Consider the following 18429-nt stretch of genomic DNA (forward strand, 5'->3'; position numbering starts at 1 on the left):
ATGTGACGCTGGGTATTGTTCGGAAACATCCGACTATTTTCGGCGTCGGAATGTTTGAACGACGACATTATCTTTATTGATCTGACGTGCTCGATACTGCCTGCACAAATTCGAGGTCATTGTTTAAATCACATTTTCTTATCAAAATGTTTCAAGACTTTATCATCGTCTGGACGGAAATAAGTAGCAACATCTTTTAAAATTCTTATACTGCTAGTATATTACGACAAGTCTAAAAAAATAGTTATAGCGGTGACTGAAACACTATGTAAATTATAATGAAGTCAGTGCGGTGATCACACGCAGCCCTAATTATACTGACAATACGTCACCGCACACCGCACTTCGCGCACCACAAGGCCGCCACAAAAACTCGACAAAGAAAGAAAGTTTGATTTATCTTTAACTTTTATACGCAGATCTAGGGAACAATGTTCACGATTTTCTCACGACTCCGGCGGTTTTTGTACGGTACGATTCTTTTATGGACGTAAAAGGTTAACGCTATCTTTTGTAATGATTTTACGGATTTGGAGATGTACATTGTGATTTTCGAATCATAACTGTATTGTTTTATGTAGATGATCTATTGTTGGGCTCACACAAAGTAGTTTTAGGTAGTTTTATTGCTTTGATTTGACAAAATAGTATTCACTAAGATAGCTAAGGTATGACTATCCGCTGCTAAGAGTTACCTAATAAAGATGTTTCTTTAAATTGCCAGCAATTTTAAACTCTTACACCAAGAAGGATCTCATATTCACTTATGTAGTCTAGTATCTTGTAACAGCACTCAACTGTTATCTCATCCAACTTTCTAGTAATAAGTGCAGTCAAACAATGAGATCGTGAAGCATTTTGTTCGGGCATACCTGTCTCATAGTGAATGAGAAAAGAATGAATGAAATTACGGTATTCCTAGACTATTGTGGCCATTATTCAAATCCGTAACTATTGGACAGGCATAAACAATAGCGTATCATATGTAATAGACAGTTGGCATCAGCAACGGTTAGGTAAATTACACACTGGAGAATGTTTCATGTTTATTTGGATGAGATCAAAATTTGACGATTTCGAGGTCTATTGTGCACGGTCAATTATTTCTGTTTACTTGAGATAGGTTGTAGCAGTCGTTTTTGAGTTTAAAGGTTTTAGAAATAAAGTTCTAAATTGCTAAGGATGATTGTCAGTTATTAGTTAAATAAAAGAAATGTGTAGTTCTGGTTAATTTAATTGCCGACCGTTTAAGAATCTGTTTTATGATATGATTTAGAAACGGGAATATTATTGGATAGCTTTGGAGTAATTATATTGCTGTGTAGGTACAGTTACTTTTTGCTGTTGATGCTTACTAGGTACAGTTATTAGATATAAACGATATACATACACTTATTAAAGTAATTAGAGATGTAACTGATGTAGTCTTCTTCCTATCGAGTGAGCTGCAGGTTTAATCACCTAACGAGTCCTAGTGTCGGGAGTTTTCTCAAATCCGCCTGATGGCCTCTCGTATGAATTTAATCTTAATGAGAAAGGCAGAGCTAACAGAGTAATTTGGAAAAACAAGATTTAATTCTTAATTATCCTTTCACGATGATCACCTATAAAATTGAATCTATCAATACCACCATATACCCCGGATAGTTACCTCTCACCACATTTCACCGCGTGTATGCTAATTAAGTAAAAGCATTACCCCCATTTGCGAGTACAAAGTAATATAAAATGGCGGTCGTAACTTACAAATTGATTGTACAATAAAGTGAGTATTGAACCATATTGTGAGTGCGACTTGCACGGCTATTGAAAACGTTTTATTGGAAAATAATGTTCCGCAGTTAACATTGAGGAGATTTTTGTTCTGAGACTAGGGCTCGTGCCGGGTTTTGCTCAGGAATTTCTGGAAGTATTCTGGGTTTTTGAGTTGACATTTTTAGATCTCATATTGAGTGACTTTTATCTATTCTAACTAGTTATCGCGGAGGAACGAAGATCCCTTACAGGGTTTTACTCATATTCTCTCCAAAGGGCAGTCATAATTACAAAATAAATAATAAGTAAAGCTCACTGGACAGACAATTAGGAAGACTTTGTATAATTAGGACTCAATATTCACGTCCAGAATTAATAGCTTAAGACTCCTCGGAAGATACCCAAAACCCGTTCTAACTAGAACGTCCACAGCAAGCTAATTAATTATAAGCCTATATAGAAACCCCATTCCCACATTAGCTTGTAGATAGCGTAACATTTAATCTATTTTCCCATAAATCACGGGTATTAGCACAATGGATGGTTCCGCGATGCAACACCATTGATCATTATGTTGTCGATGGCTGCTTGTTATGGATCTTCTACTATCTTGTATTGCTGTCTTTCTTAGGCCTATCTATGATCTTAGTTTTAAATTATTATGATTTTTTGGCGTACTTATAAGTTTCTTTATTATATTATATTGAAGCTAGTTCCTTATTCCTTAGTATCCTAAGAAAATATTGGTCCAATCTTTATGATCAAAATAACATTTCGCTTATTATGATCAGTGATAGTCCTAACGTTTATAATTTACGGTGTTTCTATTACTGAATTAATTTATTTGCTCTGTATTTTCTTTTACATTGCAAAATAGTTAAATATTAGTAATAAAATGAAAGCAATAGGCACTCAACCCATTTCTTTGATTGCCTGGTTTTATGATATAAGGACATGTATATTATTATATGCATATTTTATTGCGTTCTCGTTTCATTTTAATATCGAGCAATATTTTTCTCTCTTATTCCTAGAACAAATTTTCTAAAGCCTTGCCTTCAGAAACCGCAATTTCCACTCTTGTATTATTCTTTCCATATTTCTGTGGAACTGCGGAAATTGACAATAGTTGACAATGGAAAATGAAAATGCATTTTGTAATGAAAGTGCAAGGTAAATTGCTATCTTATTTCCTTTAAATCTTAAGACTTGGAAGCGAAGCTGAAACTTTTTTACTATTGTTGTCATTTATTTACATTCAGCAATGTGTGCTTTCAGTAGGAGGCTTAATAAAGCTAGAGTACAACTTTTAATTTTAGAAGCGTAAAATAACACCATAATTATTTATTTTTGTGATACCTCTAAAACATTAGGACAAACCCACAGATTTACTCATACATTCTACCTTTCAAAGCTTAGCCTGGTCCTTTGTGTCCAAGTGTCTATATTTCCCCGGACTATCAGATTCGCACTCGCAGATATAATGGTTCTATTTGTCCATTTCGAGCTGAGCTAGCCTGCTCAATGTTATCGCTTTACATGTATTATTTATAAGCAGGATTAGGAAGTGTTTAGGCTTTCTGAGCTACCGTGAAAGTTGTGCGTTTGTTTGTACGGCTGCAGTTTCGAGGGTGTTTATTTGTAGCTGTTTAACTGTTGGAAATTAGGTCAAGTTAGTGCTCTGTTGTTATTGAAATCAATTTGCAGGTCTTCGTAGGTATATTGTTTTGCTTTTGTAGGTCGAACTTTATTAGTGATAGTTTGACAATAAATTGATGTGGTGCATAGAAAAATGCAAATTAAATTACAAAACTCACACTAAAACGTATCGAGTCGTTTACTACTTAAATTGTTCAGTCGTGTTTTAAAACAGCTTGAGTAGAAAAGAGAGATCTATTTACAATTTATAGGTCCTAGGCAAGGTGTTTTATCACAGCTTCACGAAACTAACGCTTGACGTACTTTCTCCTTGGAACTTTGAACCCATTACATTTACATACTCGTAAATGCTTTATGGAATTGTCGTTTACTCGCTTTTCCTAACAGTGACTGACTAAATTGTACAATAAAACAATAGTATTAAATAACGCACGTCTGTGCTGTGCTTATCGTAAAGTTGAAGTGCGTCCCGTTTGTAATGTGCGAATTTATGGTCACCCTACCCGTGTACCGTTATTGTGTTTAGGATTAACACACTAATAATCCGATAATGTTCTGCATGCTGACACATTGAACTTCTTCTGCAGTTCTTAGAAAGTGCATTAAGTTTCGTATTTTTGAATAAGTTGGTACAATATTTTGAGTTCAAAAACGATAATAAATCTAAAAACTCTAAGAAGGTTGCTCCTGAAAATGAAAAAGTCAAAAATTCAGTTGCAACATTTAACTATAACGATAACGAAACTATAACCAGCCGTAGGTATACTCGCCGCTCATTGGTCAAATCGGGAATTTGACAACTGAAAATGGTTAAATGGAGCAAAACACCGAAAGAAAGTAAAATAGGCAAGTCATGTCTTGTAGGTGTAAGCGACACTTTACTAAACATAATATTATTATAAAGCAGTCGTAAATAACATTCCATTGACGACCTTGCACATTTTACTGCACACTTTCTTTTTATTGCCATTCCATTATTTATTTTAGGTTACGATGCGTACGACTCTGCTAGCATCCTGAATCTTAGTCGTAAACATGAATTCCTTGTAAATAGACATTCTAAAACTATTAATCTATGAAACTATAGAATTATTGACCAAAGTGTTCTGATAGGCGGAACATGGGCAGAATACGAGTATTGAAGTAGCAAAATGATAAACTACCAACAATAAAGCAAATGAACTTGAGAGATTAAACCCAAAGAATTTCTTTATATTTCTTCAATAGAGGCAAAATAAATAGGAACTCCGCAGGGAATCCAAAACAATTACCGACAACAATGACATTTGGGATTTCTTGAATGGCGGATTGTATTGGGATTAGCAAACAATTTGATCAGGACAAACAAGAAAATAAAGAAGCAATTTATCCTCGATTGTAATAGATTCCTTTCATTTGTGCTCAAACAAAACTGCTTTTGTAGTTGCATCTACTACAAGTTGTATTGCAAAATCCTTATTGTTGATCATAGAGATTCTTTATTTACTATCAGTTCACAATAAACGATTTACATGTAGCGAAAACTTTCAAAACTGATTTCCCAGATATCCCATCATAAGTTTGTCCAAAATCGTTATTCCGGGGAATAACAGTAACTTGACTAAAATCCAGGTTTCGACCAATTACAGTCCTTATATTGCTTCGAATTCTGCCGGTGACCCAAACTGCTGGCTTGATCCCATGTTCGGAGGAGAAAGTTGGTTGCAATATTATAAATTATTATTAATGGTGAGCCTCATGGTGAGCTAGGCTTTGTTTGGTCACTTCATAGAATATTATGGTGAGGGATTTTTGATCCATGAGAAGTTTGATCTTGAAGATGCATTGTATGGCTTATTTATCAAAATATACTTCTAGTAGGGAATGTAAATTAGTTTTTTTGATTAGCATCTTGTCTTTACTTATAGTGGAATTTCTCTCAGAACCTTTATTGTCAATGGAAAGTGTTCAGGTCTACTCTACCCACGTGGTCCATGGTTATCTAACCAACGGGAGCGCAAAAGGAAAATTGAATCGGCGCGGTTTCCTCCGCGACTGGTTTCAATACATCATGGTGGCAACTGCCGTGATATTTCCGTCTTCTAACTTTGCATAATGTACGTATTCAAAAGTTCAAGGATGTTATGTAAAAGGGTTTCTAAATGTACGAGTTGGTGCTCATCTTGAGTGTGCATATTGTTGTCAGTTAATGGGGCTGTTGTTTCGAAATGGCCGATCGAATTTCATTACAAAACGGAATTGTATTGCAGAAAGATGCATGAATTCCTAATGTAATTGATTTCTTAGCGCTGACTTATGTACGTTTAAGAAGCTCTGCAATATCAAGTGCAAATGATCACGACCATAACTTCACTTCCTGGCACAAAAGAAGCTGTATTCGAATATCCCAGCACCAGTGGTTACATCTTAAATCAAAAAGATACATACGTTTACCATACGCCAAGAAGAAAATAAACTGCGCCTACGTACAGAACATAGTGCCTTCAAGATAAGCCGCCACACGCAGCCCTGAGAACAAGCCTTATCTGCAACAAAACGCACAAACCGTTAACAGTCTGTATCTCCCACGATACACGCAAGTTTGTCGATTACAACCAACTATTACATGGAAACTATTACAGCCCCGATGTTTCCGACTGCTAACTGCTTTTTGTTTACAGTCTGCTTCATAGTTTCTTTCTGTTCACAGAAAGAAAACAGTTCCGACTCCATGTTAAAAGCTCATTTGAATTTACAAAGCCTTGCACTCGAAGCCGTCGCTAGCGACAATGAATGCACGCTTGATTGCAAACACTTCAATGAACCGGTAAACATCCTCAAATCAAGGAAATTCAATAAACTTCAATCTTCTAATTCAGTAGCTTATGAAATTGCGAATCATTCGCACATGTATTCATAACGCGGACGTACCAGGAATTCATAACACGAGACAGTAATAAGCTCGTGCTCACTATGTCGTCATAATTGGCGCCGAGCGCTCTCGAGCGAATAAATCTACGCATAGTTATCCGAGCTACTAGACGTCTGAAGCTTGCGTAACGAATTCGCGTCTATTTATTACTATTAGTTCACTCTGACTCATGACACCCTAGTATTAGCATGTCGTCTTTGTGAATTTGACTTAATAGTGTCATAATTTTGTACATGGTTTGACGTGCTGCTAGATAAAGATAAATTAGGCGGGTTCGGCTGTAGGTGGATCGTCGTACAGCTTTTTGCCAACTAGGTTGAGGCCGCCTTCCAGTGTTACTGGATCCTGCTAAGTATCACATTTACATGAATTCGTAACTGCTACCTGGACTCCGATACCTATAGATAGATTCCATTCTTACATAAAAGCTGCATCTGAATTCTATCTCACACTATCAGAATCACTTAAATGACTCGCAGTAAATCTCACTACAAAGCTTTAAGGAAATTCTAGATTTCTTCGGACTCGCAACACTTTGCTGCCTTTTATGAGCTCTCCCAACATGAAATATGAGCTATAAACAGAACTATGTGTAGTTACAGACAGGACAGCGATAACGTTTGTCATTGCTTACGTTAATTTGACTTTAAGCTGAAGTCCTGTCGTTTTATTTATACCTACCATTATTACATTGATCACTTTATTATGCCATAAATTAACTTTCAGTTACTTTGAATTTTGTTACATAAAATCAGTCGGCTTATTAGCATAGACCCAGCTTTTAGTGTTTGCTGAAATTATTGTAGCAATAAAGTATTTTGATGGTGTTTATTTAATGGTTAATAAGGAAGTGGACGAAGCTGTTTCTGTAGGGAATGTTGGAATATGTGAGGAAGTGGAAACTGTATTTATGTTGGTATTGAGTTGAGTGGAATATATTTAGATTTTTGGTGCTTTGGTGATAAGTGTCTTTGTGATGCTTCTTCAAATAAAGATATTTCGTATATCTCCAAAATCTCTCCAGATACTTTGATATGTTATGGTGTTGAAAGGTCTACTTGTCAATATTCATTCGTTCAAAGATTTACTCAATCATAATGATGGAACTATGGAGAGAAATACTATTAGAACTCGCGACATTTGTCAAAATACACCACTTAACCGCCATTACTTAGATGAACAGCACAAGCACACGGAACTTGTAATCCCATCAGTGACTTCATTACAAAATGTCCAAGTGCATACTTAGTGGTACATTTCCAAATCGTCAGGTTAATCTACGTCCTGCGATGTGCACATCTCTAATGAAGCCGAGCTACCAACTTGTATGCAATTTGGATCGCCAGTTTTTTCCCAACGTCCACGTAATCTCTCATGATGGATGGGCAGATGACAGACCAATCAGTTCAAATCTCTGTAGGCTTTGAACAACTCGTTTTATTTTTCTTCGAACGAAAGTAAAAAGTCCTGATGAATGATCCTGTTAAGTTTCACATCAATCACGTTATTTGGTAGGCTAGTATCGTGATTGCTACTAACAACTTCTATTGTTTTGTTTATTGTCTAAATAACAAAATTATAAAAAAAAATTGTAGCTCTACACAGTTCTCGTGTAAAGTATCTTCCACATTGGAGAAGCGTTTTTCTACAAAATTGGAGTGTTATATAATAATGATACGTAATAAAATACATAGATTAATGGAACGCGTGGAGTGGTTGAATATCTTAAATACAGCGCCTGATTGTCACAGTAAATTGTTAATAATGGTAATTAACTCAAAAGGAAGTGAATCTATAATGAGTTTCCCTACAGGTTTCTAGCTTATGCAGACATTATTTCCACGTAAAATTATAATAGGTACAGCCTAGGAAGTAGAAAGGTTCAATTGAAAACAAGCGCGGAAAACACTGTATTTGCATCAATTAAATGTTGAAAAGGGAAATAGTCATATTTTCTTCGCGTTCATTAAGAATGCCATTACTATAGACATCAGCAGTAAAAGAGATTATATTGTAATAGGTATCTGCTTCTTCAGTTACCTCCGACAGCACTCGACAGTGTGTAAACTCCTTTACAAAAAAAAAAAAAACATTAGTTATCCAAAGATATGTTTAGGAAATACGTAGTAAGCTGTTGGGAGCCATTGTCTGTCTGATGGATGGTTTCACATCAATTTCGTTCCGTCGGCTAAGTTAGCAAGTTTTTTTGTATTGTCATGAGATAATTACTCTAAGGGTGAAGGCTGCGGGCTGATCCAATTTCGTTGGTAGCTTGATTAAAATTGGTTATTAGTGTTTTCAACACATCATTTTTCAAAGCTCGTCAGGTTTTTTTTGCAAGAGTGTTGTTACACATTTTTTTAATAATTTTGTTTTAAATGATTTACGGCCAGTTTCTTCATCAAAAGTTAAAGTTATGGCTAAAGTAATGTCTAAAGTAAAAGTAACGGTTAAATTAAATTTTTCTATTAGTTTTGCTGTCACTTTAGCCTTGAAAAAACGAATTTGACCGTTACTTTTACTTTAGACATTACTTTAACTTTAACTTTTGATGAAGAAACTGGCCGTAAGTAATTATGTATTATGGTTATCACAAAATCTAATTGTTTCATATTCGCATTCGCAAATCATATGATGTAACAAACGAACAGAGCTTTTATGTGCATTTATTTATAATCCTTCATTAATCAAAAGCTTTGATCACAATACAAATATTATAAGACATAAAGGTTTCAATAAAAGTAGCCATGACCCGTTGAAACGTACCTAACACTTTAAACATATACCTACCTCTTTAACGAAAGCTTAAGTTACCCGCCCACGAGTCACTCAATTAAAATTATATTATCAATAAAAAGAATCGTGATATCTTTACTATAATAGCACTTACGGTTAGGGTTGTCACTTATTTTATCTATGATTAAAGAAAGTCAACATCTCTCGACCAATATTTTTCCGAGAGGTATCTATCACAAACCCTTATTCTCCATATGAAGTTTTAAGCAACCTAACTATTAATAGCTGCGCTAATCATAACCAGAATATTTAATGGTAGTCCCTAACTGGACACCTGATTAAAAGCCCACTATATCCCGGGTTTCAGTTTTAAGCAACATGGCTTTGATTTTGCATGCTTCCGAATAGCCTGCTTTTTATCATACCTGATATCAATTGAATTAACCTATGGAATAGTTAACAAAAAAAAAATCTCTTAATGACAACCCTACAACCAAGCTGACCATTGACACATAATCCGTGTTCAATGTCAAGAGTCAAGCGCCGCTGGCCGGTTGGTCAACATCAACAGTTCAAAAGCTCGCAAATATGCGTTTGCGCAACCGATCGGTTACGCTCTGACGCTGTCGATGCAACGATTATCGATACTCACTCGGTACTGACGGCTCGTGATTATTTACTGAGCAATGCGACCACACGTGGATAGTGGAGTGATTAGGTAGTTCTGCTTGAATGGTATTTAATTTGAGCAATAAATATGACAGTCGTATTAGGTCTTTGTGTCAGTATTATTTGAGCAATGAAATAGTCTGGAGGAAGTGTGCTTACAGCATTGTATGTAAAATCATATTATGTCTCTCTGATGACATTGACTGAATTTACCATCAGGGATTATAAAAATATGTATTTTCATAATCGATTCAGCCCCACCTCCCACAACAGCACCACTCAAATATTATCCTTACCTCAAAACCACATATAAGCAGTCTTCTTATTACCCCTTGTATGGAAAACAGAGTATTAATACATATGACAACTGCTATCACGCTTCACTCTGATGGAGTACCGCTTTCAGACTCTGACGCAGAAGTTCTCACAACGCTTACCACAAGTTACACTTACGAGTATCACTTCAAAGACTAAACATTACCTTCTATTCCAGATGATGACGAGGAATGCGGCGCCCTCTCCGAGGGTTCGGAGACGTCGGAGTGCGGGCGCGCGGACACTGACGACGAGGGCATCGAGCGAGACTCCGAGCCCGCGCCCCGCAGGCGGCGCCGGCGCAGGCGGTTCATGCTTAAGGATGTCGTTGAGGTAGGCATTGGCAGGACTTTTAAATAATGAAAAAATTGAGAAGTGGGTTTCTTTCACCTTGTTCAGAAGAGAAGGGGTTTAATGAGCTGGCAGAAGCAAGAAGCATGACACTCCAATCATATTCATGACATTGCTAGAAATAATGAACTTATATTATGAGGGATAGTAGATATTTGTTAATATTGGATAAATGTATCTCACATATTCGCAAGAATACACAAGAACGAGAACTCTTAACGAAACTAAATAATTACTAAACAATTACGGTGTTCCGTTTTGGTCCTAAGTGGTCTGTCCATACGTAACGACCTTAATTAGAAGAAAATTGAATTAATCGAATTAGTTAGCGTTGTTGAGTGTTATTTATTAGTTATCTCAACAAGACGGCATAGAAGCCAAAAGTCTATCATGTAAGTTCAACCTCGAATTTTTCCACGCTTACTTATTATGGCTAATTTATTCTGAACGTTTTCAAAGCACATTGCCACTACATTATTATCCTTCAAAGATATTCTTTTCAAGTAATTTTTCTCTCGCCTAAGTAAACATTTCTGTTCACTTATCGATAAAAGTAACCCGTCTCGAAGATCCCAATTCAGATAACTAAGAAAGTGCTCCAAAAATCTTGTCGTCCCATCCCATCCATATCTGATTGTGATTGAAAAAGGAACAGTGCACACTGACGACTTTCTCTTATAGATGTCTTTTGAAATAAAGCTGGGTGTTCAATTACTGAATGATGACAAAGCCTTGAATAACATGTTACCGGTATATTTGGATCGGATAAGGATTGGTACACAAGTGTGATGGGGATTAAGAGATAAATCATGCGTTAAAGAGATTTATCAAAGATAATGGGATCTTCTTTGGTGTTTATACGGAAGATAGATGTTGTGTTGATTAAACAGGTTATAACTCACTCTTAGATTAAAGTATCTCATAATTTTGTTAATGAAAAAAGAAAAAACAATAAACAAGCATGAACAACATTAACAATCATTCCTCAAGACTATCAAAAACAAATGACCAATATATCACACAAATATCAATAAATCACAAAAAATAATTTAGTTCTGACATTCACATAAGATATCCTCGTGTATCCTGATTACATTCCCTTATTACCGACTTTCAAAAAAACTAACTTCATAATCATAATAAGTTACCAGTTTTTATAACAATATAAGGGATAGGTACTCATTTCAAAATACCAAGTACCAATTTCCTTGTTCCCATGGTTCCCAATTCCCATGGTGGTGATGGCGTTGCGTCACATGGAGGTGGCATGTCATCTGCTTTCTCCGGCACGTATTAGGAAGTTATTAGTGGATAACCTGGCGTTATGCCCGCTGATGGACTTGTTAAGTGAATCCGATAAGGTTAGGTTGAGTGCATGCTGGTGTATAAGATAGGATGAAGTTTGGGCTATTGTTGTTTTTTTTTTTTTTTTGTAGGGAAGCTGTGAATTTTTTAACATTTATTGTACAATGGAACGAACTTTTACGAAGTTATAAATTTTAGATAAATCGAATTCATTATTATAGTTTTGCATTTTAAACCCAGTTAATGTTTTGGTAAGAATTAAATTAAGCTTTTTGAAAACTACAAGATATTTTTCTGTATTCATTGGCGAATAGGTAAAGTTTCTGTATATCGTAATTAGTCAAAATAGTTTGCCTTTTCATTGAATTACCAAAAGCTCTCAAAGTTTCAACTTAATATTACTTGACGTTGTTCACGTTACGCCAGTCAATCGCAGCCTTAGCTCTTATAATTTTTATGTCAGAAGATAAGTGTTGATCTCAAATTTCTATGCGTTTGTTTTACGACGGCACTTATTATATACTGTAGATATTTGTCATTAAGCAGGTAATTAGCTGGCATAATAGCCTTCTGACCGATATCGATGGCTTATTATGAAATCGTGTTATGATCATCCAATAAGTAACTAAGTAAAAAGTAAATTCTAATGGATGTTGCATCATAGTTAAGTTAATATTCATGTTTGATTTGAACTTTGGTTTCGAAGGTTTATGTTACTTAGTATATTTTTTTCGAAATTAGGGAGTAATATTTGAGTTTTGAAGTAAATCTGATATTACTTACATTCAAGTAACTGTTTGTGTATCTTATGTTAATTAAGACATCAAATATTCTAGAATCATGCTAATAATATAGCCGGCCACTTAATATTTACAAAGCTTGCTAAGGGTCGTTACATCCGAAAGTGCTCCTTTGGTTCTTTGAAATTTTAAAGCTCGTAAAATGTTCTCGAAAGCTGGATTAATATTTGCGAACTCACTTTCATAATTAGCACTAACTTAATTAATTATTAAGACTCTCTTTTATGTTACAAGAGTGATTCAATATATTAACATCTCGTGGATTCATTTAAAATTGAAAATATCTGTCAGAAAGTTTTATGGGTCCTGATTTAATGTTTATACATAAAGTAAACTAACAAGTACATAAGACAATATTTATATACATACTGAAGAAACAAATTTAATTAAGTATTCACTTTAAGAGAAAACCTTTACAACATGATAAGTGCAACAAATTCGTTGAAATTGTGATGGAAGCCGGTATCTGATGATTTTTATGTGAATTGAGTAAAATGGAAAGTTAAGCGCATCGTTACGGGTCGTAAATTACAAATTACAAGATGCAACCAAACGATGCATTTTGCATATTTCAGATGATTTTATGAATGTTTGCGAAAACTTGTGAAAATATTCGATGACACACATAAATAAATGTAGTAGGTAAAGTTGCAATATGTTTATTTATTGTGAAATGTTAAGTAGTCGTTATTTCTTATTGTCATAATGTTCTGTTGCTTGGAAGCTTGGAATGAGTTAGGTATTGCGATTTGCGTTTAGTTATTTTTATAGTTTAACGTTTTTTTATTACATAAAAATAATTTTATTGCATGATTGATGATCTGTCATCCATTAAGAAAAAGATTATACAGATTATTAACTAGCGTAGTTTCACAATCTTTCATAGATAACTATTTCCGGGACGCCCGGATAAAATGTAGCCTATGATATGTCAATCCATCCATTCGGCAGTTAGCGAGATAGTACATACAAACAAGGACGTTTATAATAAAGTTAAATATCCTCATGTATTTGTAAAAGTACCGTTGAATTGTAATTGTATTCCGAATGAGATCGGCTCCAATTAGTGTTGTAACATGTCGATAATCCAGTGTTGCGCTGCTAATTGAAGCTGTACGGTGATAATTGATGAATTTGTTAAGTAGCTGCATGTCGACTGTGCTAATTACTGTGTTTGATGTTAAATCACGCGATAAATAGGCCTGTGCTTGCTGTAATGCAGTTAAATGCATTCTTGTTTGTATTTACGTAATCCATCACTTAATTACTGATTGTGTTTTTTTAAATAAATAGGTTTTATGCAAATACATGACCTATATAATTTATCGTGTAGGAATTATAATTATGCTTACTGCCTTTTATGGTCCTTCGATTCACCGAGCTTCTTTGGTAGTTTCTAATGGCTTATAATGGTGACAACGATTTTTTGTAATATTTTAATATAGCTTTCATTTATAACAATAAATTATAATTGTCTTACCAAAAAAACTACAATAATAAAATAATAATAATTCCAAAATTAAAATTAAAAAACATATTTTAAGTTGTCAATTTCACTTCACAATAGGGGTCCTCATATCTTGAATGAATCCAATTGGTATTGAACCCGCGTCCGAGTATGTGCTTGATACTGATTTATTTATAATGGCGGAACCGTGTGGCGGGCTGCCAAATCGTGCCAGTATTTCCCTAGAGGTCAGCAGCTATAACCATCCTTTTTGGAAATGGAGAGAGGATATTTGTGGTCAGTGTTTTTTCTGATATCTCAACAGCTATGAGCATATAATTTTATTGTTTATTTATAACTTTTGTACTAATAAAATAAATGAACGGATTCGAAAAATTCTTGGTCTGTTGGAAAGCTACATTATCCCCGAGTAACTAAGGCTATATTTTATCCGGGCATGGGATGAAGTTATTCCGGGATGCTGGTGACACCGCCAGGAAACAGCTAGTGATTCATAAAAAAACTGATGTAGATGCCATCAAAATCAATGACTAACAGTCCCATGAATGAATAATAATAAGTAGCTAGGCTTTGCAAATAACGGAAAGCGCCGGTATAAATTACAAGTATGTAATTGCATTCCTCAAGGAATCAAATGAATATTCCCACTATTGTTCGTTTTATTCATGAAAATATTATAAAGTATTAAGTATATCGTGAGAAACTAACGATATACTTACTTCTGGAATGCAATGATATGTTATACCTTTACCTAACGATGCAATATATTTTATATATAATTGTTTTGATAAATATTTAAAAATATCTAAACATAGGTAACATTAAATCTGTACATATAATACGGTGGTTAAGCCATCACTCGGATTCGGGAATTTCAGCTTTTTTTTTTTTTTTTTTATCGACGTAAAATCATCAAATGACCCCTCCCGCTGTGGGTTAGCAGCGGTGAGGGAGTGTCAGACTCTTACTGACTAAAATCGTCGTGTTCCGTCATAGGCCTTTTATGTACCAGGGCCGCGGTATCTCTTTCGAACAACCCGCAGCCCCGGCAGGCCTTGGCCCTGCTGGGCCCCGCTGGGGTGACGTTCAGCTTCAGTTATATCGGGACGAGGGTGAAATCGCTCTTTGAGGCTTTAGCAATTCCATATAAATATTAACCTTTTTTTCTAACCAAAAGAACTCTTTCAAAGCCAATAAAATTACAAGGATAAAGGTCCTTTGCTATCAAAGTGGTGCGCACTTCAATGGTACGTAAAGACGGTGCAATTTCCCCATTTCTTTGGCGAGCTATCTCGTATCTTGGCGTGAAGTGGGTCAGGGGGCCGCTGCGGGACTCATCAATAATAAATGTCTGCACACTCACATTCGTTTACTGTTCTACTGAGTTAGTGCTCCCTGAAGTAGTAAAAGAGTTAGAGGTTTTTGGTGTTCCTTGGTTTTTGTTGTCGTTTTGTGCTGTGAGTTTGGAGCTGCGCAAAAAGATATATCTTGATGGAAATGGAAAATATTTCCAGCTAGAACAAGGCACTACATTTAAATTTTTCTAAAGTGGTCTCTCCATTTATTTGAAGGGAAAATAAATAGAAAAGTAGCTTATCTAACACTGAAAGAATTATTCAAATCAGTCAAATAGGTTCTGAGATTAGTGCAATCAAACAAACTCATCAGCTTTATAAAGTAAAGATTCTTCAAACAAATCAACTTCCCAAAACCGAACCTCCAAATAGCACCCAACATTGTATCAGATCATTCATATTCTGAACCATAAGTCACTGTTTATTCAAGATTTATAGATTAGAGGTGGCATTACGATAATGATAGCGATGTGGGTGTCTGTCCTGCTCGTTATTATGTTGTCGGCTCGGCGTGGACAAAGGTAAGTCTTGCGAAAGTGCTCGTGTGGCCCCTGCTCGCCCTTGACTTGTTGAATCATGAGCTGGCAGACAAAGGACGGTAGCCTTAGGTTTTGGGTGCCTCTGTTCTGTAGCTTGAACAGTTCTCCTTTTGGATTGAGCACGATTAATCGAATGTGGACAATAAAAAGATTAAAGAGTAAACAAACATTGGATGATATGTTATTTCTCCAAACTTTTAATTAAAAAATCAATGTTTATGGATTTCAAATGGATAACTACTGTTTATTTTACAAGTTAGGGTATGAGGACTCTCCCTGAGTTATCCCTCTAATTATACACGTATAGTGACTATAGTGATTAAGGTAGGTACGGTAGACCGCAAATCAGTGGTAACTGTCATGCACCTTAAGTCAATAGTAATAAGTACGATTTTCCTATAAAACTGTTACCACTGACCTGAAGTTGACTGTACTTGCTCTGGGGTGGTATAAATGTGATATGCTCTATTCACCGTAACATATAAACTGGTGTGAACACACCTCGATAGACTTGTGTTGCTTCGGTTTTTGCCCAAATACCCTATAATTGACATAGTCCAAGGCTGTTTTGTAACACTAAGAATTACATGCGCATATTTTATAGTGCGTATAATGTTGCCATGTGCAAATCCGAATTGCGACCGAGTCATTATGTTACCGTTTTAATTGACAAGCGGGCAACTATGAAACATATTGTAATTGACCGTCATTTGCCAACTTAATGGACTTTCAAATGTTCCGCATAATTGCAGCTTCGATACAATGTGTGTGAATTGTGTATTCGGATTTTTATTGTAATGAAACTTTTATGATTGATATGCTGTAGGTATACATAAAGTTATGTAAGTTAAAGATAATTCTCGGGAGATCAAAGCTCACGAAATATAAGCGAAGCGGCGATTATGATTATGCAGAGAAAACATGGGTACTTATTCTAGATAGTTATTTCGGATTGTAATGGAAAATTTTAAAAAAAAGTCTAGGCACTATCAAAGCTAATTTTAGTGCCCAACATCGACTGCACGTCTACTAGGCTCAAGCGCAGACCATACTAAAGGTATTTAACACTTCACCGTTCACACGATTCCATTAGCAAGCACAAACAGCTGCGCAGACGCCGACGTCCATTCAGAACAGCAGTGTGTGAATGTAAGTTCATTACTTATGTGCTGAGTTGCACAGTTATGCTAACTAATGAGTATTTGCGTGGGGTTCAGGCATTCCTGCTTGATGAAGCTGTTTAGGGTTATTTTGAAACAGCATTTGCAAGTTCCAGTGTTTGCTCAGAGCAGGTTTTGTGTAGATACTATTTCAAAGATCACCCACAACACAGTAAATATGTAGAAAAGCTTAATTCAATAACGAATTGGCAAAATAAATTACACGCGTAGATATCAGGCAAAATATGACCTTCAGCTGACATCGATTCCGTCGTCCGTAATAATACCACCATATAAAACTCACCATGACATAAGACAAGCTTTCAATTGGTTCTAACAGCGTATTCCTTTTTTGAAAGCAGTACTATATACTTGAAAAACCTCGTAAGATTAATGAAGCACCACCCTGGACCGAAACGTGCCATTCACTAACTTGAAGAACTTCAGAAGATGAATAAAACCAACCTGCAAATACTTACCCAACTATTTGTCCTCAGCGCTGTGTATGGCACTGCGGCGGTGGCGGTCGCTGCGCCCGCGAAGCCGCTGCAGCGCACTACCGCGCCGTGTGCCGCGCCCTCGTCGCCGAAGCCCTGGAACTGGCCTCCTTCCTCGCGAGGGTCCGAGTCGGAGGCGCCAGGGATATGGGAGCTGCCGAGGACTCCGCCGCGCATCTCGACACGCTACGGTTTTCAGACTGGGTGGGTATCTTGAAGGTAGGAAGAGAGAGACGCGTAAGATGATTTTTAGGAAGGTTGTGTGTGACAGATTTGTTGGTTGAAATGTTAGAGAATGTATGGTCATGGAAAACCTTATTAGGAAAGTATGTATAGGGGATAGGTAGGACTCTCATTCTGAAAGGTGGTGGCGATTTTAGTGTACATTTATTAGAATCTAATCCTATAAGGCCTGTTTAGGATTTTATTATGAATATTTTCAATGCATGCACTAACTTAAGGTTTGAAGGCTGGCTCATGTAAAAAAACATACATCAAGATTTATTCGTAGGTCGAAGGCCCCCGAAACTGACACTAATTTCGCTAAACCCTCATAACTCCGCGCCCAAGTTCCCAAAGCAACGCATGCAGATTGTTACGCGTTGCCTAATGTACTGTGATGCATTATTAATGTCCCCAGCTAGACTCGAGTAATTCGTGGTAGGCTAGGCTTATGGTATGAGCGGAGAAATTAGCCATTCCCTTGTCGATAAACCTAGGATATGATTCCAATCTGCTCTATTGTAAGGTTTTAATATCAGTTGCTATTGAATAGGTATGCTCAAAATATTTTCATCGATTCTATTCTAACTAGTTTACACCCCTTTGAACCTAAATCGCGCCGCTCAAAGATAAACCCGGCCTTAGCCTCCATGTAAATATGTATGGCACTCAGGTCTGGTAATGAGA

The 18429-nt window shown here is 36.1% G+C and overlaps 1 protein-coding gene across 5 annotated transcripts in view; it reads left to right on the plus strand.

Annotated features, from left to right (window-relative positions):
• LOC110381177 (protein spire) overlaps positions 1–18429 on the plus strand; it is a 164281-nt gene that overhangs the window by 91554 nt on the left and 54298 nt on the right. For all 5 annotated transcript variants that reach the window (XM_021341423.3, XM_021341407.3, XM_021341415.3 and 2 more), the window contains exons 4-5: positions 10224–10378; positions 17521–17724. In XM_021341423.3, the coding sequence (XP_021197098.1) occupies positions 10224–10378; positions 17521–17724 (359 nt within the window). The remainder of the gene's footprint in view (positions 1–10223; positions 10379–17520; positions 17725–18429) is intronic.

Source organism: Helicoverpa armigera, chromosome 6 (genome assembly GCF_030705265.1).
Source record: "Helicoverpa armigera isolate CAAS_96S chromosome 6, ASM3070526v1, whole genome shotgun sequence".
In the NCBI taxonomy this organism is placed as follows: Eukaryota; Metazoa; Arthropoda; class Insecta; order Lepidoptera; family Noctuidae; genus Helicoverpa; species Helicoverpa armigera.